The following is a 26,780-nucleotide window of genomic DNA, read 5'->3' on the forward strand; positions in this document are numbered from 1 at the left end:
AAGAGCACAGAATTCTGCAAGGCAGATTTAGACTGATGGAAACACAGCTTTCAGAAGTATATAGACCAAATGGGTAATATGTTGAGAAATGATAGCTTCACATTTTGATATTTTTGTTCAATAAGTTTACTATGATTTTGTAGCAATAACTTTTTTTTTCACTTGCCCTCCTATAATAGTCATTATTGTCATAGAACAGAAGATAAACAACTCTAATTTTATAAATTCCATGAGGATACAGATTTTATATAAAATTGATAGCAGAGTCATTAAGAGCTTGGACTCTGTATCACTTTGCCTGGGATAGCATCCTGGCTCCACAACTAACAATGCCTCTCTGTGACTCAGTTTTCTGACCTGCCACATGTAATAATAGTACCTACTTCTAAGCAGCTGTGAGGATTAAATTAATTCATACTTATAAAACACTGAGAAAGGTCTCTGAGTCTTACTAAGCTCTTTGGAAACATTTGCACTGTCTTCAACAAATACTCCAAATGCTTCATTAGATGTTACCAAGACATCTGATATTAGTTAACAAATACTTGTTTACAATGTATTTTGTGCTAACCCAATTTTCCCAGTAGTTATTTGGTTATTTTCTGCTGTACAACAAGACTATAAATAATTATAATTTTTTTTTTCTCTCAGTGTTAAATCAAGGGATCTTTACTAACAAAATGAAGATGTTGCTGGTTCTATTTGTCCTAATCTTTTGGATTGACACATCAGCTGAGCAGAGTCCAGGTATGTTGTGTTTATTATTATTTAGAGTAATAAATAATTCATGCCTCAGTAAAAAAAAAAAAAAAAAAAGAGTTAAAAAGAAGAGAGGAAGAAAAAATAAAAGTAGAATGCATTTAGTAGTGGTGGTGGTGGCTACCTACGATGGAGTCGGTTCTGACTCATAGAGATCCTGTGCAGGATTTCTGAGGCTGTAACTCTTTACAGGAGCAGAAAGCATCATCTTTCTCCTGCAGAACAGCTGCTGGTTTTGCACTGCTAACCTTAAGTTTCACAGCCCAATTCATAACCACTACCCTACCAGAGTAGGTGTGGGAATATACTGTTAAGCAAACATTCTTTCAAAAGATGACAGAAAGCTTTGGGGAAAAGTTATGAAAGCCTTGAGTAAAAATCATGAATTATGTACCACCTAACTAAAGAATCTTTCTTTATTCATTGATTTGCTAAGTCCCAGTGTTCTCTGTGCTTTCATGAAGAGTCAGTCTATTTGCATATAAGTCAGTTTGTTTTGTGGCTTTAATAATGAAAGGAAAAAGAAATAGGAACCCCACACAGAAAACAAATTATAAGTATCCATGTATTTAAACTACTGCCTTTCTTTTCCTTTACAAACATGAAATAGAGAAGGGCTAGCTCTGGTAACATAGTGGTTATAAATCGAGCTACTAATCTCATGGTCAGCAGTTCGAAACTACCAGCTGTTCCATGGGGAAAAGATGAGGCTTTCTGCTCCCGTAAACATTTACAACTTCGGAAACCCTGTACAGGGTCACTATGAGTCGGAACTGACTCCATGGCACATAACAACAACAACAACAACAATATGTTTTATTTGGGGAGTGAGGTGAGGGAGGAAGTATGAAAGATAGGTTTTCCTAGTCTTCTCTATTTACTAAAAGCAGTTCAGTAAAAGTATTTCTAATATCCTAGGATTTCATGACACATTTTTGAGCTATGTTAAAAACCGGTCATTAGACATTCACCAGTACGTCACTAATTTTGATGGTGGCGACGACTGATGTCAACTACCAAGGCAGACACTGTTGGTGCCTCCTATGGCCCAGACCCTCTCTAGTGGGATGTTGAAGATAGCCCCAGCTACTGTGAAAATTGCCTGCAAGAGGTCACAACAGGCTCTCACTTCTTAGAATTTATCTTGTCTGATGGGAGTCACCTTATTTAGGAAATTATGCCTCTGTCCCTCACTGTCAGTTTCTGGGAATTAACTACAGCTAATGTCTGTTGTCCTGGTGTGGCACTATGGGTTAATGCACTGGACTGCAAAGTTAATTTGATCCGCAAGGTCAGTGGTTCAAGCTCACCAGCTGCTACTGGGAAACTCTACAACAACAACGCACGTTGTTGTTGTTAGGTGCCATCAAGTCAGTTCCAACTCATAGTGACTCTATACACAATAACAAAAAACACTGGCTGCTCCTGTGTCACCCTCACAATTGTTTTGTTTGAGCCTATTGTCGCTGTCACTGTGTCAACCCATCTCATTTGGGGTCTTTCTCTTTTTGTTTTTGATTACCCTTCACCTTCTAAGCATGATGTTATTCTCCAGGAACTTGTCCCTCCTGACAACATGTCCAAAAAATTGGAGATGAAGTCTTGCTTCTTCTTCTTTTTTTTTTTTAAGTTTTTATTGTGAGTTGAGTGAGTTTACAGGGCAGATCATCAGTTTTACATCAAGAAATCATACACCTTGTTTCATTATAATGATTATAATCCCCTCCATGTACCATCAGTTAACAGTATTTCTCTCTATTCATTTAGCTTGAAGTCTTGCTTCTAATGATCATTCTGGCTGCATTTCCTCCGAGATAGATTTGTTAGTTCTTCTGACAGTCCATGGTACTTTTGATATTCTTCTCCAATATCCCAACTCAGATGCATGGGTTCTTATACAGTCTTGCTTATTCACTGTGCAGCTTTCACATGCATATGAAGTTATTGCAAATACCATAGTTTAGGTCATACACCTTAGTCCTCAAGGTGACATCTTGGCTCTTTAACACTTTAAAGAGGTCCTTTGCAGCAGATGTGCTGAATGCAAAATGTCATTTGATTTCTTGACTGATTGTTGTTGTTAAGTGCTGTTGAGTTGGTTTCAACTCATAGCAACCTCTTATAGGGTTTCCAAGGAGTGGCTGGTGAGCTTGAACTACCGACCTTGTAGTTCAGTGCATTAACCCACAGCACCACACCAGAACTTTTGATGTTGCTGTTGTTAAGTGCCGTTGAGTTGGTTTAGACCCATAGTGACCCTGTACAGGGTTTCCAAGGAGACGCTGGTGAGCTTGAACCACTAACCTTGCAGTTCAAATAGCTTTGTAGTCTGGCACATTAACCCACAGCGCCACATCAGGACTCTTGATGTTGTTGTTGTTGTTGTTGTTGTTAAGTGCCATCAAGTCAGTTCCGACCCATAGCGACCCTGTACAGGGGTTTCCGAGGGTGTAAATCTTTACGGGAGTAGAAAGCCTCATCCTTCTCCCGCGGAGCAGCTGGTAGTTTCGAACCGCTGACCTTAAGGTTCGCAGCCCGATTCGTAATCACTACGCTACCAGAGCTCCTCTAGGTAGGGGTGTATAAAACATGACCCTCTTGCCTCAAGTAGGAACAAGTGTGTTACAATTTATGCTCCAGATTCCCTTGCCAATCAGGTCAGATCTAGACTTTCCCAGAGGATATATCCCTCTTTGCCCCTTCTCTGTCTCAACACTTCTCTTAACATTCCTTCCACCTCAGTCTACAAACCCATGCACCCAAGTCCCTGCCTCAGACTCTCCTAGGACCTCTAACCCAAGAGATCTAACTCTATACCTCTTCTAAAATACTAACTTAGGGCTTTCTAGGGTGGTATCACATTGTCTGTTCTCTGGTACATCAGAGTTGAGGGTTCCAGAACAACAAAAAGAACAGAAAGAAGTCAGATTGATTCTGGTAAAGTTGAAAAAGAAAAATTAGTAAAACAAGTCGTTTCTTCTGCTTAATCTCTAGAAGATATTTTCCTTAGGATTCTGAGTTACTCTGAACACTAGATCATATTCTCAAATGCATACCATGGTCTGAAATGTAGAATCTGAGATATAACCTTGGCTTATTTTGTTTTATTGTCATTTTGTCTGTTATTTTGTTTTGATAGGACCAGGCCCGGAGTATGCAGATATCGTGTTTCTGGTGGACAGCTCTGATAAACTGGGAATTAAGTCTTTCCCATTTGTGAAAACATTCATTAGCAAAATGATCAACAGTCTCCCCATAGAGGCCAACAAATATCAAGTGGCCCTGGCCCAGTACAGTGATGAACTCCACAATGAATTTCAACTGAATACCTTCAGGGGCAAGAACCCTATGCTGAACCATCTCAAGAAGCAGTTCGACTTCATTGGTGGATCACTGAGAATAGGAAAAGCACTCCAGGAGGCTCACAGGCTCTATTTCTCTGCACCCACAAATGGAAGAGACAAGAAACAGTTTCCCCCCATCCTGGTGGTCCTGGCTTCAGCTGAGTCTGAAGATGATGTAGAAGAAGCAGCTAGGGCCCTGCAGAATGATGGGGTGAGAATTGTCTCTGTGGGAATGCAGAAAGCTTCTGAGGAAAACCTGAAAGCCATGGCCACGTCTCAGTTTCATTACCGCCTTCGTACAGCCAGAGACCTCAGCACGTTTTCCCAAAACATGATGCAGATCATCAAGGAAGTAACCCAGTACAAGGCAGGAGCAGTTCATCCTGATATAGAAAGTAAGAAATTCCTTGGTTGAAGAGGTACCCACTTACAGTGAGAATCTGCATCTCTTCATCCTCTTCTCTCAATTGCCATCTTGGTTTTCATGAATTGTTGTTGTTAATTTTCATCAAGTTGATTCCACCTCATGGTGGTACCATGTATGCAGAGTGGAACTGTAGGATTTTCAGGACTGTGACTTTTTTTTTTTTATTGTGAGATTTACATGGGAGAACATCAGCTTTACACTCATCCTATCGTATTTTGTTTCATTGCAATGATTACAATCCCCTCCATGCATCATCAAATAACCAAAGGGTACACTACACAGACCCGCCTCTCCGGGCCATCAGCACACAGCCCTTCTCCCTCCCTGAGTCCAGTGTCCCCAGCCACTCCATCTGTTCACATCATCGTCTCTGTCTCCATCCCTGGCGTCCCTGCCTCTCTGGGTAGGGTCCCGCTCTCTGTTCTCTTCACTTGATGGTCCCAGGGACCTCCACTCCTGGGCTGCAAAATCAACCACTCTCCTCCTTTTGTCAAAAAACATCCACCTCTATATTTCCTACCCCCATAGTCAGCAGAACTATGACCTTTTAGAAGCAGATCATTAAATGTGTCTTCTGAGACACCTCTGCTTGGTTTGAGCAGCCAACCTCTTAGCTAGTAGTCAAGAACTATTTGCACCACCCAGGAACTCCTGGATACCCATGATTAAAACACCCAAAAACCAAACCCCGAGTTTGGTTGCCATTGAGCTGATTTTGAGTCATATCGATTAGCCATACTGAATTACAATAATATCAACACATCATGCTCTTTCTCACCTCTGCTTTTGCTTTTGGCATTCTCTTTAACAGAAATACTCTTGCCCTGTGTTACCTTCTCACAGCATGAGCAACGCCTATCATTATGTAATTATCAACTCTAATTTAATTATCAATCTTAGAGTTATATCCTCTTGAAAGTCATTCCTTTCAAATTTCTTTTTAGAATCACAAGTCCCTGTGCACAACTGACAGCTGTAGCACTTCCCTCATTGTATAAATATCCAGTTATTTGCTTGTCCTCCTCACACCATTCAACTAGTGGTGTCATAAGGACACATTGACCATTCATATTTGCCTCAATATTCCCAGTACCAGACTCCTAGTGTGGTGCTGTAGGATCAGCACTGGACTGCGAACCACAAAGTCTGCAGTTCAAACCCACCAGCTGCTCCTTAGAAACCCTATACAGAGTTGCTGTGAGTCAGAACTGACAACAACCACAACATTCCTAGTGCCTAGCACAATGCCTGAGTGCCAAAAATCTTAGAGATAAAGCAATAAGACCCTGTGTGTTCTTCCCCTCACAGTCTTGGCACAGTGTGAGGCATACGGTAGAGAGTTAATAAACACCTATCAATCGCTATATAACTGCACTAAATGAAAATAATAACCTGAGACTGTGACACATCATAGCACATATTCATGCTTTATATTCAACCAAAGGGCTTTCCTTAGCAACAACAGAGTAATGCACTGTCTATTAGAGGCTACCTCAGATGGCCAGATTATTCTCTTCATTCATATCCCAACCAAATGGTCTCAGAAACACCTTTCCTGACTTCTTCATGTCTCAGTTTTATTAGTCCTACCTCACATCCCAGAATAGTTATTTGATTGGGTTATATTTTATTTCCTTTCTAACACTTACTACTGTCTGAAACAATATAGTTATTTGCCTCCTCCCATAGACTTTAAGGTCCTGAGGTCAGAGAGATTTCTGCTTATGCATATCTGAATCCCAGCAGTTAAGGGAATGGAGGAGGTGGTAGTGGTGGTGGTAAAGGCGGTGATGGTGGTGATACTGATGCTGATGGAGGTGGTGGTAATGAAGGGATTGGTGGTAGTAATGGTGGTGGTGGTGGTGGTGGTAGGATGTAGGAAAATTGGTGAGAGGCATTCTTCAGATAGAAGGAATAACATATGAAAAATCTCTAAGTCAGTATCCTAGTAGGCAGTGTTAGGAATTTTGTTCTTTTGTTTCAATCTACTAGAAGTAAGCAATATGAACTATACCTGTTATGATGACTTGTATTTCCAACCATGCCTTTTGACAATCTGTAAAGGACCTATCTTACTCAAAGTCAGTAGTTTATAGCAATCCTCATACTCTTCCTCTCTCCACAGTTCCAGTGTCCGTAAGATGTCAGGGAGAGTCACTTGCTGATCTTGTGTTCCTGGTGGATGAGTCTTTTGACACCAGACAAAACTTAAGGGATCTACAGAAATTTCTGGAGAATATCACTGCCACCATGGATGTGAAGGACAACTGCATGCGACTTGGACTGATGAGTTACAGTGACAAAGCCAAGATTATTTCTTCTCTGAAATCAAGCACAACCCAGGTTCAATTTCAGCAGCAGATCCAGAAACTTTCTATCCATACTGGGAAATCCAATGCTGGGGCTGCCATTGAGAAGATGAGGAGAGAAGTCTTCTCTGAGGCAGGTGGTAGCAGAAGAGCTCAAGGAGTTCCTCAAGTCGCAGTCCTGGTCACCCACAGATCATCAGATGACCAGGTGGCTAGGGCTGCAGCGAAACTTCGACGGAAGGGTGTGACTGTGTTTGCTATAAGCATCCCAGGAGCCAACAACACACAGTTAGAAGAAATAGTGTCTTACCCTCCACAACAGACAATAGCCATGATGAATTCTTACGCAGACATGAAAAAGCACAGTAAGGCATTTCTGAAAAAGCTCCAGATTAAAACATGGTCCTACATTTTTCATCAAGCTGGACAAACAGACCTTGATAAAGCTGGTATGTTTTTTAAAATACTTTTCTTACTATAAAAGGGATAGGATTGGCTAGCATTGGGTAGGAGTGAGGATTGATTGAAATTGAATAAGAGAACATTTTGGAATTAATTAAAGTGTTCTCAAACTGGGTTTTGGTAATACTGCACAATTCTTATCAATTTATAAAATTCATTGAATTTATATAAGTTTATGAATATACTTATAATGGAAGAATTGTAAAGTTTGTTAAGTTATACTTCAATAAACTGTAAAATTGTAATATGTGCCAATTCTAGGAGATTTTAATATTGTAAATAAATATAAAGAAGAAAATAAAATTTCCTGTAAACTTCTCAGATAAAACCAATTTTAACATTTATTTCTCTTATAGCTTAGTACTGTCTCTGACTCTCTGTCTGTCTGTCTGTATAACTACTGTACCAAGAACCAAGAATACCTAGATAGAAGAAACAGAATTTAACCCCATGGTACATTTAGCTGCCTGTCTCTCTCCACATAGGCACACACACATACTCATTTTTAAAAAACAACACTGCACTGTGCTTCTAACTGCTGTCCACAGAACCTTCTGTGATGATGGAAATGTTTTATGTCTACAGTGTCTAGTAGGGCAGCCATTAAACATGTGTAAATGTGGCTGGTGTCATGTAACTAAAGAACTGAATTTTATACTTTATTTTAATTTTAATAGGCAGATGTAGCTAGTGTCTACTGTATTTGACAATACAACCATATATACAATTGTTATTAAATGCTGTCGAGTCATTTCCAACTTGTAGACTACATAGAGTTTCCAAGGAATGGCTGGAGGATTTGAATTGCTAACTTTGTGATTCGTAGTCCAATGCTTATTCTTCAGTGCTGCACCAGGTTAGCTTGTACTTGTTACAATCACCTTTGATGGTGACTAACAAGAGAAGCAGAGTATTTTGTTTATTTCACAAAACCAGGTTGGTATCTGGTGCTGGTGTGGTATATCACGGTATCAAAGACCTGGTCTCTTTCTGTTATGTGTTTGTTGTATGTCGCCTTTTTTCTCAAGAGAACCTCATGGTCCAAGATACTTGTTCAAAATCTGTAAATTAGGCAGTAGGCTTGCACCATAAGATCCATAGGTCAGGAGACAAAATTGAGAGGAAAAGAAAAGATTTCTGCCAAAATATTTCTTTAGAGTCTGAAAGAAGAACACACCTTAAGACTTCTATCTCAACAGATAAATCACATTGTATTATATGCTGGAAAGGTAACTAAGTACATTACATTTAATTAGATTGCATTATGGAACAACAGTTAGTCTAGTGTTTGGTAAAACCATTGGGAACTATAGCCTAGTAGTATTGTTATACAACATTAACCATCATAGTGCCTGAGTTAGGTTGGGTTTTTCAAAAGTGGGTGTCAGACAGCGTCTCATGTGAAATTTACGTATTAGGTAGTACTCCCAAGAAAAACTGTACATTTGTAGGGAAGAGCGGAAATGAGACCAGGAAGGCAAAGATAGTAAATTAAATCTGATGGAGGTAATGTCTCAATTTCACTAGGTCATTCTAGAGACAGTGATGGACAGCTCTTAGAGTGGTCCTGGTCTGGGGGCAATGGCACTAGAGAATTTATATTTCAGGACACATGAGTAAATGTAAATCCTCAGACACTCCTGGTTCTTGAAGTACCAGGCAAAAAGTGTCCCATTAATCTGAGGGCATCCTGCCCATAAAGAGATACAAGTGCTACTCACTGAAACGGAAACCACATGTGCACAAAAAATGGTTAGAGCTTCAGGAAGAAATAGAGCACAAACAATGTCTGTGGATTACCTACCAGAATCTCCTTAGGAACTTGGTAATAATTCAGTAGTCCAAACCCTACCCTAAGCCTAATGAAAGAAGCATATCTGACAGCAGGGTCTGGGCAGTTGTATTTTAATAAGATGTCCAATGGATTCATGCCAATAATGTTTGAGAACCACTACTGTAGTCAGTCTGCCATGCTGTAGAGTCTGGTTTCCACCACTCATCTATCAGTTTGTTATACTGTGGTGGCTTTCATGTTCCTGGATGCTGGAAGCTATGCCAGTGGTATTTTAAATATCAGCAAGGTCACCCTTGGTGAATAGGTTTCAGTGACGCTTCCAGATTAAGCCAGACTAGAAAGTAGGAGAGGGGGACCACTTCTGAATGATTCACCACTGAAAAATTTATGAACAGGAGCAAAACATTTTCTGATAGAGAGCCAGAGGATGGGCCCCTCAGGTTGGAAGGCACTCAAAATATGATTGGGGAAGAGCTGCCTCCTCAAAGTACAGTTGACCTTAATGACATGGATGGGATAAAGCTTTCGGGACCTTCATTTGCTGATGGGGCACAACTCAAAATGGGAAGAAACAGCTGTAAATATCTATTAGTGATCAGAACATGGAATGTAGAAAATATGAATTCAGGAAAATTGGAAGTCACCAAAAAAATAAATGGAACATATAAAGATAAATATGCTAAGCATTAGTGAGCAGAAATGAACTGGTATTGATTGAGGACATGAATTTTTTAATTTAATTCAATTTAAGTAGTTTTAGATTGAAGAAGTTGGTAGAAGTCATCATCACTGGTTTTAGTGGTTGGTGAATAAATTTGAATAATAGTCGTATCAACAGGTTTTCTTTGAAGGCATATGACTATCATCCTATTACAGACAGCATTGTACTTTAAGATTACTCTTGAAATGCTCTTCTTGACAATAAATGTGATGCCATTCAATTTGTTGTTCCCATCATAGTAGATCAAATGATTATCTGATTCAAATGGTCAATACCAGTCCATTGCAGCTCTCCACTTGTAAGTGCTTAATAGTTACACGTAGATAGTGACTACCATACTAGATAGTGAACATATGTAACATTCCCATCATTGTAAAAAGTTGTTCAACTGGACTGTGCTGAAGAAGGGTGTGTCCTTTGTCCCAAGGTCACACTTATATAGTAATTTAGGTAGAAAGAGAGAAATGATAGACAGATGATACAGAGATACAGAGGTATAAATGTACATATCTGATAGAGATATAAATTTATTTGCTTTGATGTTAAAATAGAGAAATTTTCTCATTGGAATTGGATGCCACTAGACATTTTAACCATAAAGCTAACTCCCTTGCTCTGATTTCATACACACTCAGTAGTCTTTTGACTACAATTCACTTTGTCATTGACATATGGGCCCTGATAGTTCTCATTGTTACAAACATAATTGTTATTGTTTTTCTATACACCAATCTTTAGAGTTTGGTTAATGGTACCTCCCCTTGATATAATGAAGTTCTTTTTAATAAATTAGACACCTACAACGTGCCAGGAGTCCTCATGTGGCACTGTAGGATAAATACTGGACTGCTAATCTTAAGATCAGTGGTTCAAACTCACCAACAAACCCTATTCAAGGTCACTGTGAGTTGGAACTGACTTGATGGCAAACAACAACAAAAAAGTGTTGGAAGTAGTAGATACAAAGGTGACTAAGTCAAATGTAGATTGGTTCTCAGATCTTTAATCATAGTAAAACTGCAAAACTAGCAACCAGACTGCGTGTGTGTGTTAGGCACTGTCGAGTGCTTCTGACTCAAAGCAACTCTATGCACCGCAGAACAAAACACTGTCTGGTCCTTTGCCATCCTCACAATTTTTTGTTATGTGCAGGTTCCTCATGAACACAATTAAGTGTTCTGGAATACCCATTATTCATAATGTTATCCATAGTTCGTTATGATCCACACAGCCAAATGCTTTTGAGTAGTCAATAAACCACAAGTAAACTTCTTTCTGGTATTCTCTGCTTTCAGTCAAGATCCATGTAACATCAGCAGTGATATCCCTAGGTCCACATTCTCTTCTGAATCCAGCTTGAATTTCTGACAGTTCACTGTCAATGTCCTATGCAAATGATTCTGAATTATCTTCAGCAAAATTTTACTTGCATGTGATATTAATGATATTGTTTAATGATTTCTGAATTCCATTGGGTCACCTTAATTGGAATGGGCACAAATATGGATCTCTTCCAATCTGTTGGCCAGCCAACTGTCTTCCAAATTTCTTGGCATAGAAGAGTGAACCATTTTGAAACATTTCCATTTGTATTTCATCAATTTCTGGAGCCTTGTTTTTCCACCAATGCCTTCAGTGTAGCTTGGACTTCTTCCTATACTACTACTGGTTCTTGGTCATACCTCTTGAAATGATTTAACATTGATCAATTCTTTTTGATACAGTGACCCTGTGTATTCCTTCCATTTTCTTTTGATGCTTCTTGTGGCATTTAGTATTTTGCCCATTGTTGTTGTTAAGAGTCATTGAGTTGGTTCTGATTCATAGCAATGGTGTATAAGGTTTCCAAGGAGTGGCTGTTGGGATTGAATTGTCAACCTTGAAGTTAGCAGTCCAGTGCTTATACTACAGCACCACACTAGAACTCCATTATGCCTATTTTGTTGTTGTTGTTGCTAAGTGATGTCGAGCTGGTTCTGACTCATAGTGACCCTGTATAGGGTTTCCAAAGAGTGGCTTGGGATAGGATCCTTCAAAATTGCAAGTTGAGGCTCGAAGTCTTTATTCCATTCTTTCAGCTTGAAAAGTGTCCAGTGTGTTCTTCCCTTTTGGTTTTCAAACACTAGGTCTTTGCATATTTCATTATAATACTTTGTCTTCTCAAGCTGCCCTTTGAAATCTACTCTTCAGTTCTTTTATGTCATAATTTCTTCCATTTACTTTAGTTATTATACTCTCCAGAGCAAGTTTCAGAGTCTTTTTTGGCATGCATTTTGGTCTTTCTTTCTTTCCTTTATTTTTAATACCCTTTTGCTTTTTTATTGTACAATGTCCTTGATGTCATCCCACACGTCATCTGATCTTCAGTCATCCATGGACAATGTGGCAAATGTATTCTTGAGATGGTCTCTAAACTCAGATGGGATATACTCAAGGTTATACTTTGTCTCTTGTTGTTGTTAAGTGCCATTGAGTCAGTTCTGATCCATAGCGACCCTGTATAAGGTTTCCAAGGAGCAGCTGGTAAGCTTGAACCACTGACTTTGCGGTTCAAACCGATTTTGCAGTCTAGCGCATTAACCCACAGCGACTTATTTTAATTTTCTTCAGCTTCAACTTAAGCTTGCATGTGAGCATTTGCTGATCTGTTCTGCAGTTCTAACTGATGATCTTCAACTTCTCCATCTTTACTTTGCACAGATGTAGTTAATTGCAATTCATCTGGAGAGTTCTCCATGTAAACTCACTATTTATGTTGTTTAACAAAAAAAGATCTTGAAGTAAGTTATTGGTCTTGCAAAATTCTATCATGCTATCTCTAGCATCATTTTATAACCAAGGCCATATTTTCCAACTATTGATCCTTTGCCTTTGTTTCCAGCGTTCACATTCCATTCATGAGTAGTTATCAAAGCCTCTTGACTGCATGCTTGATCATTTTCAGATTACAGAAGTTGGTAAAAATCTTCAGTTTCTTCATCTGTGACATTAATGGTTGGTGCGCAAGCTTGAATAATAGTTGTATTAACCAGTCTTTCTTGAAGACATATGGATATCATTTTATCCCTGATAGTATTATATTTCAAGATAGATCTTGAAATGTTCTGTTTGAAATTTCCTGTTCATCTCTTTTACTTCACCATTTATTCCAGTTGCTTTAGCTTATCTACACCTAGTACCTAGATCTACAAGCATTCCATATCATTTCTTACAACTTTATACTTCGTCCATTCCACATTCCCATTTTTAATGATTATTTACAGCTGTTCCTTCTCATTTTGATTCATGCCACATCAGCAAATGAAGGTCCTGAGAGCTTTACTCCATCCACATCATTAAGATCAACTCTACTTTGAGGAGGCAGCTTCTCCTCAGTCGTATTTTGAATATTTTCCAATGTGAGGGACTCATCTTCTGGCACTACATCAGACAATTTTCTGCTTCTGTTCATGAGGTTTTCACTGGTCAGTTGGTTTGGAAGTAAATTGTAAGGTTCTTCTTCCTAGTCTGTCCTTCTTCCAACTCTGGAAACTTCACTGAAACCTCAGGCTGGATGAGCTTGTAGTATTTTAAATACCAGCAGCATAGCTTTTCCAGCATCACAACAACACATAAGACATCACAGTACAAATAAGTGACAGATGAGTGGTGGAACGTGTGACTAATGGCTGGCAGATTGAAAAGCACAGCCCTCGACAGGATTTTTGTAGTGATGCCAAGAATACATACTGTGGCTCACATTTTTCTTTTCTTTATTGCTAACAACCACAACCATTACCTTCCTTTGCCAAGGCACTTGATATTTGATAGTTATATAAATTAATTAATTCTGATTACTTGAAAGTTTTGCTGACCTAGAATCAACCTTGTCTTTTGTAGATACTTTTGATTACCTATACCCCAACTTTTTATGTGTTAATTTCATGGTTTCATTCTCAGAGGCAAACATATCCCCACTCTTTCTTATTTCTTGAAGAATAACTCCCTTAATTAGTATGAAGAGTTGTAAATTATCAAAAATATATCAGGAAAGAAAATAATTGTGAAATGACTATATTATCTTGCATTTTACAGATTCATGCACTAAGTCAATTACTTGTGTAAATAGTCTAAAATTGTAAAACTATGTTCACCTTTCCATCAAATTTGGTTGAGTGACTAGATAGAGTCATAAATAGATGATTAAGGAATTTTGCATTAAAAAAAAAAATCTGTTTGACAAAGTAAAAAACACCAAGACTTATTTTATTTAAAAAAAAAAAAGTTGAAACATGATGTGCCAGGCCCATACTAGACATAGGGCAGAAACAGAGAGTTAGAAACAGTCTCTGGCCTCATGGATCTGCCATCCTATAATAGGTGACAGGTGGTGCTCTTGAATAAATAAGATATTTCAGAAAGGGATTGGTACCACCATGACAGTTGCCAAGGTAATAGGGTAGACAATGACTGGAAAGCTTTGACAAGAAGAGAAGGGAAGGTCTTTCTGAAGAACTGGCATTTGAGTGGACACTTCCATAATGAGAAAGAACCAGCCATGTAAATATTTGGGTATGCAAACCAAAAACAAACCCATTGCCAGCAAGTCAGTTCCAACTCAGAGCAACCTGCTGGAAGAAGAGAGCTGTTTCATAGGGTTTCAGAGGATGTAAGTCTAGATGGAGCTCTGGTAGCATAGTGGTTACAAATTGGGCTATGAGCTGCAAGGTCAGCAGTTCGAAATTACCAGCTGTTCCATGGGAGAAAGATGAGGCTTTCTGCTCCCGAAAAGATTTACAGCCTCGGAAACCCTGTGCAGGGTCGCTACGACTCCACGACACATAACAACAACAACAACAAATCTAAATGGAAGCAGAGAGCCTCATCTTTCTCCTGCAGAGCAGCTGGTGGGTTCTGACAACCGACCTTTCAGTTAGTCGCCCAACTGTGCCATTAGGGCTCCTATCTGGATAGGAGGGAGCCTTAATTCTAGGAAGAGAAATAGGCAAGTGCAAAGGTTCCAGGGCACACTCTGAAAGCAGAGTACAGCTCAACATAGGGACAGAGTTAAAAAAAAAAACTGGAGACAAGAATAGGCCAATTCGGATATTTAAATTCTTAACACAGTGAAAATTATTATTTAAGTAGAAAAGTTGTTGTTGTTAAGTGCCGTCGAGTTGATTCTGACCCATAGCGACCCTGTATAGGGTTTCCAAGGAGCTTGAACTGCCTACATTTAAAGATATTACTCTAGCTTCTCTGGGAAGAGGTTGTTGGAGAAATAAGAATAAGGTTATCCTTCCCATTCCATTTCTTAGAGAATAAGGGATACACTATCAAGAAGATAAATTTTAAGAAAAGTCCTTTAATTTAGAGCCTGGAGAAGTGGAAATCTGACCTTTATTCTTTAACTTACTGGCTGTGTGATCTTACAGAAACTGCGATGCCTTGCTCAGCTTCTGTGCCTTCAGAAGGTTGTTGGAAATAATGGGCACGAACGTGCTCTGGCTCTATGTAAAGGTGGCAAGTCATTCTTTACAGTCTTCACAGCCTCCTACTGTTCCTCCACAAGCCATCTTGCTTAGTTCTCTCCAGATTTTGCATTAAATTCCCACTCTCCTTTTTTTTGTTTTTTCTTTGCAGGCTGTGTGGACACAAACGAGGCTTATCTCTATTTCCTCATTGATGGCTCAGGAAGTATCCAGCCAGAACAGTTTGAGGAAATCAAGGAATTTATGTCACAGGTGACAGAAATATTTAACACAGGTTCAGACGAAATCCGAGTTGGAGTTGTGCAGTACTCCAATGAGCCAAGAGTGGAATTTGATATTGGTGAATATTCTAATAATGTTGACTTAAAGAAGGCTATTTTTAACATCAAGCAGCTAACGGGTGGAACACAAACAGGGAAAGCCCTGGATTATATGCAGCAAATAATAAAAGAAGGAAGGGAACATTGGCAACCTGACATTCCTGTTTACCTCATTGTGCTGACTGATGGGAAGTCCTCGGACAGCGTCCTGGAACCTGCGGCGAGGGTGAGGGCTGAAGGAATCATTATCCATGCCATTGGCATTGGAGAGGCCAATAAAACAGAACTACAAGGCATTGCTGATGATAAGCAAAGGGTTAGTTATGGGAAGAACTTTGATTCTTTAAAAATGATTAAAAATGAAGTTGTTCACAGCATCTGCACTGAAAAAGGTGAGTAAAACAAACTGAGTTCATTCTTTGCATTTCATCATGAATGGCTTCAGGCAGATGCATGACCAGGTTAAGACAGGCTCATGTAACAAGTGGTCCAGCTAACTTTTTTTTGTAGCTATCTTATTAAATCACCACAAAGGGATCAAGCCCCTCACTGTAAAGCCACCTGCCAACATTGGAGGATTCCTCTAAAGATAGTAAGAAGGTGGTTAGGAGGGACAGGGCTTTGACAAAATCCACTAATGTGGAGTGTAAGAGAATCTATTCTCTGTGTGTGTGTGTGTGTATGTGTGAGTGTGTACGCATGCACTGAAGGCAGATGAATACATAGGAACGAAATGGGCTCTCAATTTCAATATTTAAGGGTTCAGCTCACTTTCATAATTGTGTCTTAAACTTCCTTCTCTATAAAATGAGGATAATAGCTACATTGGTGTTGGTGGTCATGTGCTGTGGAGTCAGTTCTGAATCATAGCGACGCTGTACAGGGTTTCTGAGGTTGTAAATCTTTACAGGAGCAGAAAGCCTCATCTGTCTCCCACGGAACAGCTGGTAGTTTCAAACTGCTTACCTTGTGGCCCGCAACCTGATTCGTAACCACTATGCTACCAGAACTCCTAATAGTTACATTAGAGAACACTAATAGCCTTAATTTAACAAACATCAGCAATTATTTTATATTATGAATCGTAGTATGTATTTATAACCATCATTCATTTTGATTTATAACATCAACACATATTCACATTTCTTTTGGACTATCGGTTAAATGCCAAAAATTAGGAAGAAAACTTTTTAAATTCCTGATTGTTATTTCTCTTAACAATATCTAAGAAACCAAACCAGTTCCTGTTGAGTTGATTCCAACTCATGGCAGCCCCACGTGTGTAGAGCGGATCTTCACTCTGTAGGGTTTTCTAGACTACAGTCTTCTGGAAGCAGATCACCAGAACTTTCTTTCAAGACTTCTGGGTAGGTTCAAACCACCAACCTTTCAGTCAGTGTTTAAGAGCTTAACCCTATGTGCCACCCAGCAATTACACAGCCACTCAATCATGAAGACCAGAACTACTCCTTTATCGGAAACTGTAAACCTTTCTCCCGCCAGGGATTCCTTGTTGCTAAATGCTATCAAGTTGGTTCTGATTCATAGAGAATTTCAAAGGAGCAGCTGGTAGGTTTGAACCACTGACCTTGTAATTAGCAGTCCAGTGCTTTTCCTACAATGGTACACCAGAACTCCAGGGACTCCTAGTCCCTATAAACTCAAGATAGTATTATTAATTAAAATACTAATAATGTTGACTTAAAGAAGGCTTTAAGTTTTACGTATGAAAATGTTGCCTTCCAAGAGATCTGTTAGTCTATTGGTTAAGAATAAGTATGCAGGAGTCAGAGAAATCAGGTTCAAACCTATCTTACCACTAATTAACTGTGAACCTTAACTACATTACATACTTTCTATCTGCCTTGATTCCCTTGTCTGGAGGATTATTGTGAAGTTAAAGGTGGTAGCACCCAAGGAGTCCTTAGAATAGTACTTGACGCAGAAGTTCGTTAATGTGTTCACCGATGAGGAGAGGCACTGACTCAAATATATTTTGAACTAACTAAATTGAAATGTGTTTGACTTTTCTCTGAGCCTCTGAAAAATAGGTAAATAAACAAATAAATAGCATTAACAACAAATTTTGAAATCAAAGTTTTGTTCATTGTTCTTCCTATAAAGAAGAATAATGGTTTTCATTACTCATCTTTCATTACTTTTAAGAACTTCAGGATACCTTAGGAAGAATGAGAGATTAAAAGTTTCTTTGGGCTGACACTAAGAAGTCAAGAAAAACTTTTCATGCTAAAAGACACATTCTATGATGGCTACCAGGTGTGGGCAGGAAGGGAGAATTACTCACCAGCTAGAGGGCAGTGTTTCATTCTGTTGTGCATAAGGTCACTATGAGTAAGAACCCATTTGAGGGCACCAAGGAGCTCTGGTAGCGTAGTGGTTACGAATCGGGCTGCGAACCTTAAGGTCAGCGGTTCGAAACTACCAGCCGCTCCGCGGGAGAAAGATGAGGCTTTCTACTCCCGTAAAGATTTACACCCTCGGAAACCCTGTACAGGGTTGCTATGGGTCGGAACCGACTCGATGGCACTTAACAACAACAACAACATTGTTAACTGATGGTACATGGAAGGGGATTGTAATCACTGAGATGAAATGAAATGTTGAATGTAAAACTGATGATCTCCTCTGTAAACATTCACTCAATTCATTACCAAAGTTAAAGAAAAATAGAAAAGTGAAAGAATTTCAGGAAGCATAAAATTGCTTGTATCTCAGGTCCTTTCAAGATAGAAAGTCTTGGACCAATCTAAAGAATTGCAGTACCTCTGTTGCAGTTCATCAGTCTGAAAATTTTCACAAGTGTGGACAAGGAAATGAGCCAAAGGATTGAGAATAGAGAGGCAGATAAAGTAAGCTGTCAAAGCTTGGGAGGCTAGGAAAACCACACACACAAACTACTGGTCTCAGAGCAAAATGATAAGGAATGAGGAACAACACAAACTATAGTGATTTCAACAACGTTGTTTCTTGTTTGTTCTGATTCATAGAGATCCTTTATAGGGTTTCCAAGAACTGGCTGATTGGTTTGAACTTGCTGTTAGCAGTCCAGTACCTATCCTACATCAGTAAGAATATTATTTTTTTCTTACATAATAGTCCAGTCTACTAGAAGGGCTGTTTAATCCTCAAGAGAAAGCTTCTATCTTTTGGTCAAAATGGAAACACCCTTCTCCAATGGAAAGGGTGAGAAAGAGCTATCACACTCAGTTGTTTTAATAATAAAACCTAGAGTTGCCAAATCTCAGCCACTCATATCTATTGCCTCATGTGGCCACATTTAGCCTCAAGGAAAGTCGGGAAATGTAATCTTTAACTGGGTAGCTATCTGATTAGTTGAAATTCATTATCTTGGAAGAATGGGAGAACAGAAAGAGGGGACAAGAAGCAGTTTGTGTAGAAACAAAGAGGTGGACCCTGTGACTAAACCACATGTCAAAAACAAAACAAAACCCAAACCCAATGTCACTGAGTTCATCCAATTCATAGCAACCTTACAAGACAGTGTAGAACTGTCTCATAGGATTTCTGAGTCTGTAAATCTTTACAGGCTCAGATAGCTTCATCTTTCTTCCATGAAGCAGCTTGTGGGTCAAACTTCTGACTTTGTAGTTAGCAGCCCAATGCCTAACCCATTATGCTATGTGTTACATGAAATAGAATCTTCTACACATCACAGCAGTGAAGCTTTCCCAAGACCACAAGCATACTCAGTGACCTTCCTAGTTTTGATTTTCAAGATGACTCCAGGATAGCCTGAGTGTGAAAGTGGTGGTTTTACTCCTGGTGGTACAGTGGCTTAAGTGTTGGGCTGTTAGCTACAAGACCAGCAGTTCAAACCCACCAGGTGCTCCTTGGAAGAAAGATGAAGCTGTCTGCTCCTGTAAAGATGAACAGTTTTGGAAATCCCATGATAAGTTCTACTGTATCCTATAGAGCCATTATGAGCCACTATGAATAAGAGGCATGAATGTATACAACACAAGTTATTAAAAAATAATTAATGTCTTTTTATACTTTTATGGCCAATACTATTTGTGTATTTTAAATTAGAATATGATAGATTGAGTGTTGAGAGAAGGACTGGTCATTAGATTGGCAGAGATAATAGAAAAGTAAAAGGGATGAGACATAATAGATACATGATTTAAAAAAAATACATTTGCTACATATATCTCCTGTGAGTACAGAAAATTTGCTCTGATTCATTTTTTGATCACCATGGAATTCTTAACACATTAACTGATACTTGGAATTTCATACACCCTCAAGAATTATGAATGAAAGGATGATGAATGAATGAATGAATACACACTTTAGAAATTACATTTCCTTTAGAAAGCTCTCTGGATAATCATCAGTGGAGTTTGGATTCAGGGTGCTTGTCAACAGGCACCTATTAAGGAAGCAAATAAAATGTTCCAAGGCTGGAGTTCATTTTTAATGTTTTCTGATTCATGCTTTTATTTCTGTTTTACTGTTTGTATATATTCTGAGAGTCACGCCAATCTCAGTCATTTCTGTTCTTTTTTTTTTTATAACATGCAGGATGTGAAAACATGAAGGCTGACATTATGTTTCTGGTGGACAGTTCTAACAGTATAGGAAATACCAATTACCAGAAAATGATAACTTTCATAAAAGGCCTGCTAGCTAAAATCAAAATTGGTCGGGATAAATCCCAAATTGGTGTTGTTCAGTTCAGTACTGAGACTAAAGAGGAGTTCCCGCTTAATAAGTATTTTACACGTAAAGAAATTCTTGATGCCGTAGACAGAATGGCTCTCATCAGTGAAACCACTGAGACTGGAAAAGCGCTGACCTTTGTAGCTCAATACTTCACCCCCTCAAAGGGAGCCCGTCCTAAGGTTAAAAAGTTTCTCATCCTCATCACTGATGGAGAAGCCCAGGGGAGTGTGAAAGAAGCTGCTGAAGCTCTTCGGAACAAAGGTGTGACCATCTTCTCTGTGGGGGTGTCTGAGGCCAATATAACACAGCTAGAGGAGATCAGTGGGGATGCCAACCTTGTTTTCCGAGTTGAGAACTTTGACCATCTAAAGGCCATAGAAAGTAAACTCATCTTTCGCGTGTGCACTGTCGATGGTAAGTGACCCTGTTCCCTTTCACGACTCTAGGATATGTGCTGTTGACATTATAGTGGAGTGCTTTACTCCGGACTTGATGTTTACCTACACTTGATAGCTAACTTTGGGTATAGGTTCTCCAGAGACATTTCAGAATAATAATGTTGACAACTAATATCCCATGGGAAACAGAATAATAGATTCACTGAGTGACTTGAAATGTATCCCAAGAAAGTCTCCCAAGTTTACATTAAACTTCCAACTCTTTAATACTTGCATACCTGGATTTTCTAAAGTTAACTTTTAATCCTAAATTATTTCCCAGCATTGTTTCTTGGCTACTTATAACCTTGTTAAATGGTAAATAATTAGAAATACAAATGCATCTTCCTATTAAATAACTATAACCCTCGCCACCCCTGACCGCCCCAAAAAAACTTGCCTATTGTCTTACAGATGCTATTGTGTTATCCTTTGTCAACAAGGTTATTCTGACACCTGACAACTTTATACATAACAGAGAAAAAGTTTCCCAGTGTATATTAAAAATAGGGTATATTTTCATTACTTCACATTATTCTTCTTAACCTCTAACAACTAAGGATTTTATACATATCTATCTATTTGGAAATTTTTGATTTGTTGCTTTTTATTTCTGATTATTTGGTGATCATCATTTTTCTCAGAAATTATAATGCTTCTTAAATTGTGTTCAGCAAACTTTGCTTTGATTACGTCAATTGTTAATGGCTCCTGAATGAGAATTCGCTGTAAATCCACAGATAAAGACAACTGTGATTTTAAAATCGCTCATGGTATTCATTAGACTTCATTTTTCCAAATTACTGATGTGAATTTTTCAGAAACTCTTGCTGTAAACTGAATTTTAGATAACAGCTCTAAAATTTTACTATCATAACCTAATTGGAGCTTTTTTTTTTTTATTCTACAGGGGAAATTATTCCAAAATCCTTAGTAATATTGTCACAGTCTAAGACACTTGTGCCTTATGACCACAACCCCCCCTTTTGAAACATACAGGGGCTCTCCCAGCCATCTCTTAGCATTGACAAAGCTGGTGTCTGTGGAGGCATTAGCTGAGCAAAAATCAAAGTTCAGCTGACTCATGCATTAGGTAATCTAAGTATTTGTCAAGTCATGACTAGTCACCACATCATAGGGAGTCATTGCCCCCAGTACCTGCAGGTAAATGTAGTCTGGGTTCATTCCTAGTTCAGACACTTGAAAATTTGAGACTCTGTGGGAACACATAAGGGTTGGAGGTAAAGTAGGCAGAGTAGAAAGCGAAGAAACTGAAGCTTTGAAGGCATGTGCTCAAGTTATCGAGAGAAGGAAGAGGAGAGAGAGAAGCCCGCTTGTTGGAGATTCAGCCAGAGTGGTGACTTGTCTTCTCTTCTAATACGGAGAAATGTTCAGAACTAAAGAAAAGGTGATAGGAGCTTTACATCTGCTCTACTTGGGACCACTCTTTTCAGAATTCTTATTCAGGTTAGGAAAAGGGGCATATGACAAGACAGCTGGGACAACTGGAAGTCGGATCAATGCCCAGCTTATTCCATGAGTTCCTGAGCTGTTTACAACAGCAGGCCAATTTGGTAAACATCAGTTATGTTGCACCATTATATTGACATTAAACTAGCATCTGATGTTTTCATTCAGCAAATGCTTAGCAAAGACATTATGTGTACTAATGAGAGCTAGTAGTATAGAGTGGTGTGGTATAAGAACCATCAATTGAGAAATCATATAAATAAGGAGATAAATGTCCTTGGGCTCCTGATGCTTAGCAAGCGGTACATCTTTGAACCTAAGTTTCTTTTTCAGTAAAATGGCAACAGCTGCTGTGAGAATGTAATGAGATGCAATGTCTGGCATATACCAGAATAGGGCAGTTAGTTTGCTCCTTTCCTCAGAAGTCTGTATAAAATGTACTGCACAAAGTTTGTGACTTCGGCTTTCTCCTCATTCCAGAGTGTAAAGATATTCAACGGCTAGACATTGTGTTTGTGTTGGATCATTCAGGCAGCATAAGTGACGAAGATCAAAAAAGCATGATTAACCTAACTGTCCACTTGGTGAAGAAAGCAAATGTTGGCAAGGACCAAGTTCAGTTTGCAGCTTTAAAATACTCCAACAGTCCTGAGGTTCTTTTCTACCTTAATACGTACACAAGAAAATCAAAAATTGTGGCGGATCTGAGGAATCTTAGGGTCACCGGTGGGGATACCTACACTGCTAGAGCTCTCGAGCACTCAAATATCCTGTTCACGGAGGAATACGGTGGCCGCAAGAAGCAAAATGTGAAGCAGATGCTGATTATCATCACCGATGGAAAATCCCATGACCGAGATGATCTCCAGGACACAGCACTGAAGTTAAGAAACAAGGGCATCACCATCTATGCAGTGGGTGTAGGACAGGCTGACCGAAAAGAACTTGAGATGATAGCAGAGAAAAAGGAAAATGCTATTCATGTAGAAAGTTTCTACAAACTGAAAGATATTTACCAGCTTCTACAAGAAAATCTGTGTGGAGTTTCATCAGAGGGTAAGTTATTGTTTTTATTTTTTTAAGTAATGTGTTGTTTTTGTGAATATACACAGTAGAACATGCACCAGTTCTATACTTCTATATTGTCGAATTTGAATAATCTTTGATATTGATTACATTCTTCACATTGCATAGTCATTCCTCCCCTCCTTTTCAGAGTTAGTTGTTCCACTCCCCATTGCTGCTCTCTGAGGTTCCTATTAATTTTCTGAGTTGCTGTTCTCAATTTGAGGCTGTAATGTTGTTGTTAAGTGTCATCAAGTAGGTGCTGACTCATAGGTGATGCATAGGGTTTCCGCGGCTATACATCTTTACGGGAGCAGAAAACCTTATCTTTCTCCTGCAGAGCAACTGGTGGATTTGAACAGATGATCTTTGAACTATGCTACTGGGTTCTTTTTGATCCCATTCTAGATAGATTTTAAAAGAGCACAGTGATCAACACAGACATCCTTTACTGGTTAAGCTAAACTATTGTTTGGTTTTACAGAAGACTTCATAAACACCTTAATCATAGTCATTTAATAGCTAGAAGACTCATAATCATTTAATAGTTAGCTACTCACTATTCTAGCTTTGCTTAATGGCCTCAATATAGCCACATGGAGTCAGTTTCAGGTCAAACACAAGTGAAGAGTTTCATGGTTTAAATAGATGGACTTGGAGATTATAGGGATCCTATAGGGCCATGGTCGCTATGAGTCAAAACTGACTTGATAGCACTTAACAACAACAACAACATAGGGCCATGGAGTCCTAGTGTGGTGCTTTAGGTTAATGCAATGGACTGCAAGATCTATATGAACTTCTAGGTTGGCGGTTCAAGATCACCAGCAGCTCCTCAGAAACACTATACAGGGTCACTATGAATCGGAACCGACTCGATGGCACTGAACAACAGCATAGGGCCATGAGAACTTCTGGTGTGGCACTGTAGGATAAGCACTGGACTGCTAACCACAAGAATAGCAGTTCAAACCCACCAACCACTCCTTGGAAACCCTATATAGGTTTGCTGAGTTGGAACCAACTCCACGGCACTTAACAACAACAACACAGGGCCATAAGTATCTACAAGGTTCAAACCCACTAGCTACTCCATGGAAGAAAATGTGGCAGTTTGCTTCCATAAAGATTTATAGTCTTGGAAACCCTATGGGGCAGTTCTACCCTGTCCTACATAGTCACTATGAGTCAAAATTGACTCAATGACAATAGATAGACAGGATGGGACCATAAGAAGTTTAGGTGGTGGCATGGGCATTTTAGATAAGAGACACCAGTGCAAAGGAATGGATATGGGAGCTAAATGCGTAGGGTAATGAATATTGAATATTAGGACAAAGCAGGGTAGGACACTCAGCTGAGTATGTGCGACCACTTGGTGGGTAGGCTAGAGACATCACATCTGTGTAAAGAAAGGATGAAAATTGTCATTTGATCTGTAAAGTCATCTAGAGAGGGCTGCCAAGACTCCTTGGAAGATCTAAATCCTTACCTAATCTTGTCACATTCTTCCAAACCTGACAAATAATTCAGCTAAATTCCTTCTTCCCTTCTTCATTGCCTTCCTCCTTCCCTCTATCCTCTTGTCTTCCTTTCCTCCTTTCTCCCTATGAACACAAAACCCACTTTTGCATCCAATATAAATCATGTTTCTAAGACTAACGTTAATCTACACTCATCTCTCTGTAACCAGACCAAACTCAAGCATACTCTTCCCAATATCAGATCAGCAGTTACTTTGCTCACTGAAACCATACCTGGACCACCATGGTTCTGTATTACTTAAGTAAGCAACAAATTCAGTGTTTTCTTTCAAATATTGAATGATAGTCTTATCTTTAACTAAGAAAAATATCTGATTTTCCTCAAGGTGGCAGAACCATCTCGACTCTGCTGCTGGCTCTAATCTATCCATGGGCTCCCATCTTGAAACCTAGTCTCCCTACTATCCATCTTGCCACCTCCAGTCCATTCTCAACATGGCAACTTGAGCAATCTTTACAGTTACCACTGGAATATGGTATCAATTATTTGCTTACAACTTTATGGAGGTTTCCTTCTGCCCTTGAGGCAGTTTCCAGACTTTAGTCTCATCTCACACCCCTCCATTCCTTACATTCTACCCTAGGCTGTTCTGGGAAAAAATGCACATTTTTTTCACAGACTATTCTACCCTGTGACCACAATAGCTCACCGCTTCACCTGGCTACATCTAACTTGTCAGTGAGGTTTCAGCCTCTGCTTGGCAGGTTTCCTGACCTCACACTTGGATGTGTCTCCTCTGTGTCCCACAACTCATAACACCTTTTATTTCTCCTAGTGGTACAACTTAACACATCATACTCTACTTGCTGTTTTCTTATCTGTATCTGTTATAGATGATTTGATCCCTGGCAGGTTTGGGATCAAATCATCATTGAATGTCCACCAAATTCAGTGAATTACTAGGACTCTAGTCTTTTCCTAGGAGCCTAAGGGCTGTTTTATTATAGATGCTGAGATGGAATTCAGAGCAAAAGATGTTTACTAGAAACCACGCCTGTGAAAGAAAGGAGGCAGAAGAAGTAGACAGCAAGGCATGTTTGATGAAGCTCCAAATCTGGCAAGGAGTTCTGGAGTGAGTCCTGTTCACAAGACTGAAATGACTGGGCAGCTCCTTCTCACTTAAATCACTGGAGGTGGCCTGCCCTAAGAAGGACATGACCTTCTCTGCAGCTGAGCGGATCCTGAAAGAGCTGACAGCTGGAGGCTGGCTGTTGGCCATACTCCCACAGCTGGGCAACAAGTCCTTTCCTTGAAAGCTTATCTGAACGGTGCATCTCTGTGTGTAGCACAGTACTGTTACAAGGACTTCTATGACAATGGCAACCCATTGTCACAAATACCTTTAGTCAAAATGAGGAGAAACAGCTGCAAACATCCATTAATAATTAGAACATGGAATGTACTAAGTATAAACCTAGGAAAATCAGAAGTTGTCAACAATGAAATGGAATGCAAAAAGATAGATATCTTAGGTGTTAGAGAATTGAAACGGACTTGTATTGGCCATTTTGAATCTGACAATTACATGGTTTACTATGCTAGGAATGACAAATTTAACAGGAATTCACCATCAAAAAGAACATTTCAAGATCTGCCTTGAAGTATAATGCTGTCTGTGATAGGAGGATATGCATGTGCCTACAAAGCAGACCAGTGAATACAACTATCATTCAAATTTATATACGAACCACCAAAGTCAGTGATGATAAAATTGAAGAATTCTACTAACTTCTTCAGTCTAAAATTGATTAAACATGCAATAAAGATATACTGGTATTTGGAATGCAAAGGCTGGAAACAAAGAGGAAGTTATTTTCAGTAGTTAGAAAATATGACCTTAGGGATGAAAATGATGCTGGAGATTGCATGTTAGAATTTTCCAAAACCAATGACTTCTTCATTACAAATACTTTTTTTAAGTACTGTACAAAACAACTATATACATGGA

The 26,780-nt window shown here is 39.1% G+C and overlaps 1 protein-coding gene across 1 annotated transcript in view; it reads left to right on the top strand.

The window, feature by feature from the left end:
* Positions 1-680: 680 nt before the first annotated feature.
* Positions 681-26,780, top strand: part of COL6A5 (collagen, type VI, alpha 5) — a 135,789-nt gene continuing 109,689 nt past the window's right edge. The window contains exons 1-6 of the mRNA XM_006846633.1: positions 681-747; positions 3,899-4,498; positions 6,656-7,288; positions 15,440-16,000; positions 20,175-20,729; positions 22,703-23,278. Coding sequence (XP_006846696.1) covers positions 681-747; positions 3,899-4,498; positions 6,656-7,288; positions 15,440-16,000; positions 20,175-20,729; positions 22,703-23,278 — 2,992 coding nt within the window. The remainder of the gene's footprint in view (positions 748-3,898; positions 4,499-6,655; positions 7,289-15,439; positions 16,001-20,174; positions 20,730-22,702; positions 23,279-26,780) is intronic.

The sequence above is a fragment of the Chrysochloris asiatica genome, unplaced genomic scaffold (assembly GCF_000296735.1).
Source record: "Chrysochloris asiatica unplaced genomic scaffold, ChrAsi1.0 scaffold00028, whole genome shotgun sequence".
In the NCBI taxonomy this organism is placed as follows: domain Eukaryota; kingdom Metazoa; phylum Chordata; class Mammalia; order Afrosoricida; family Chrysochloridae; genus Chrysochloris; species Chrysochloris asiatica.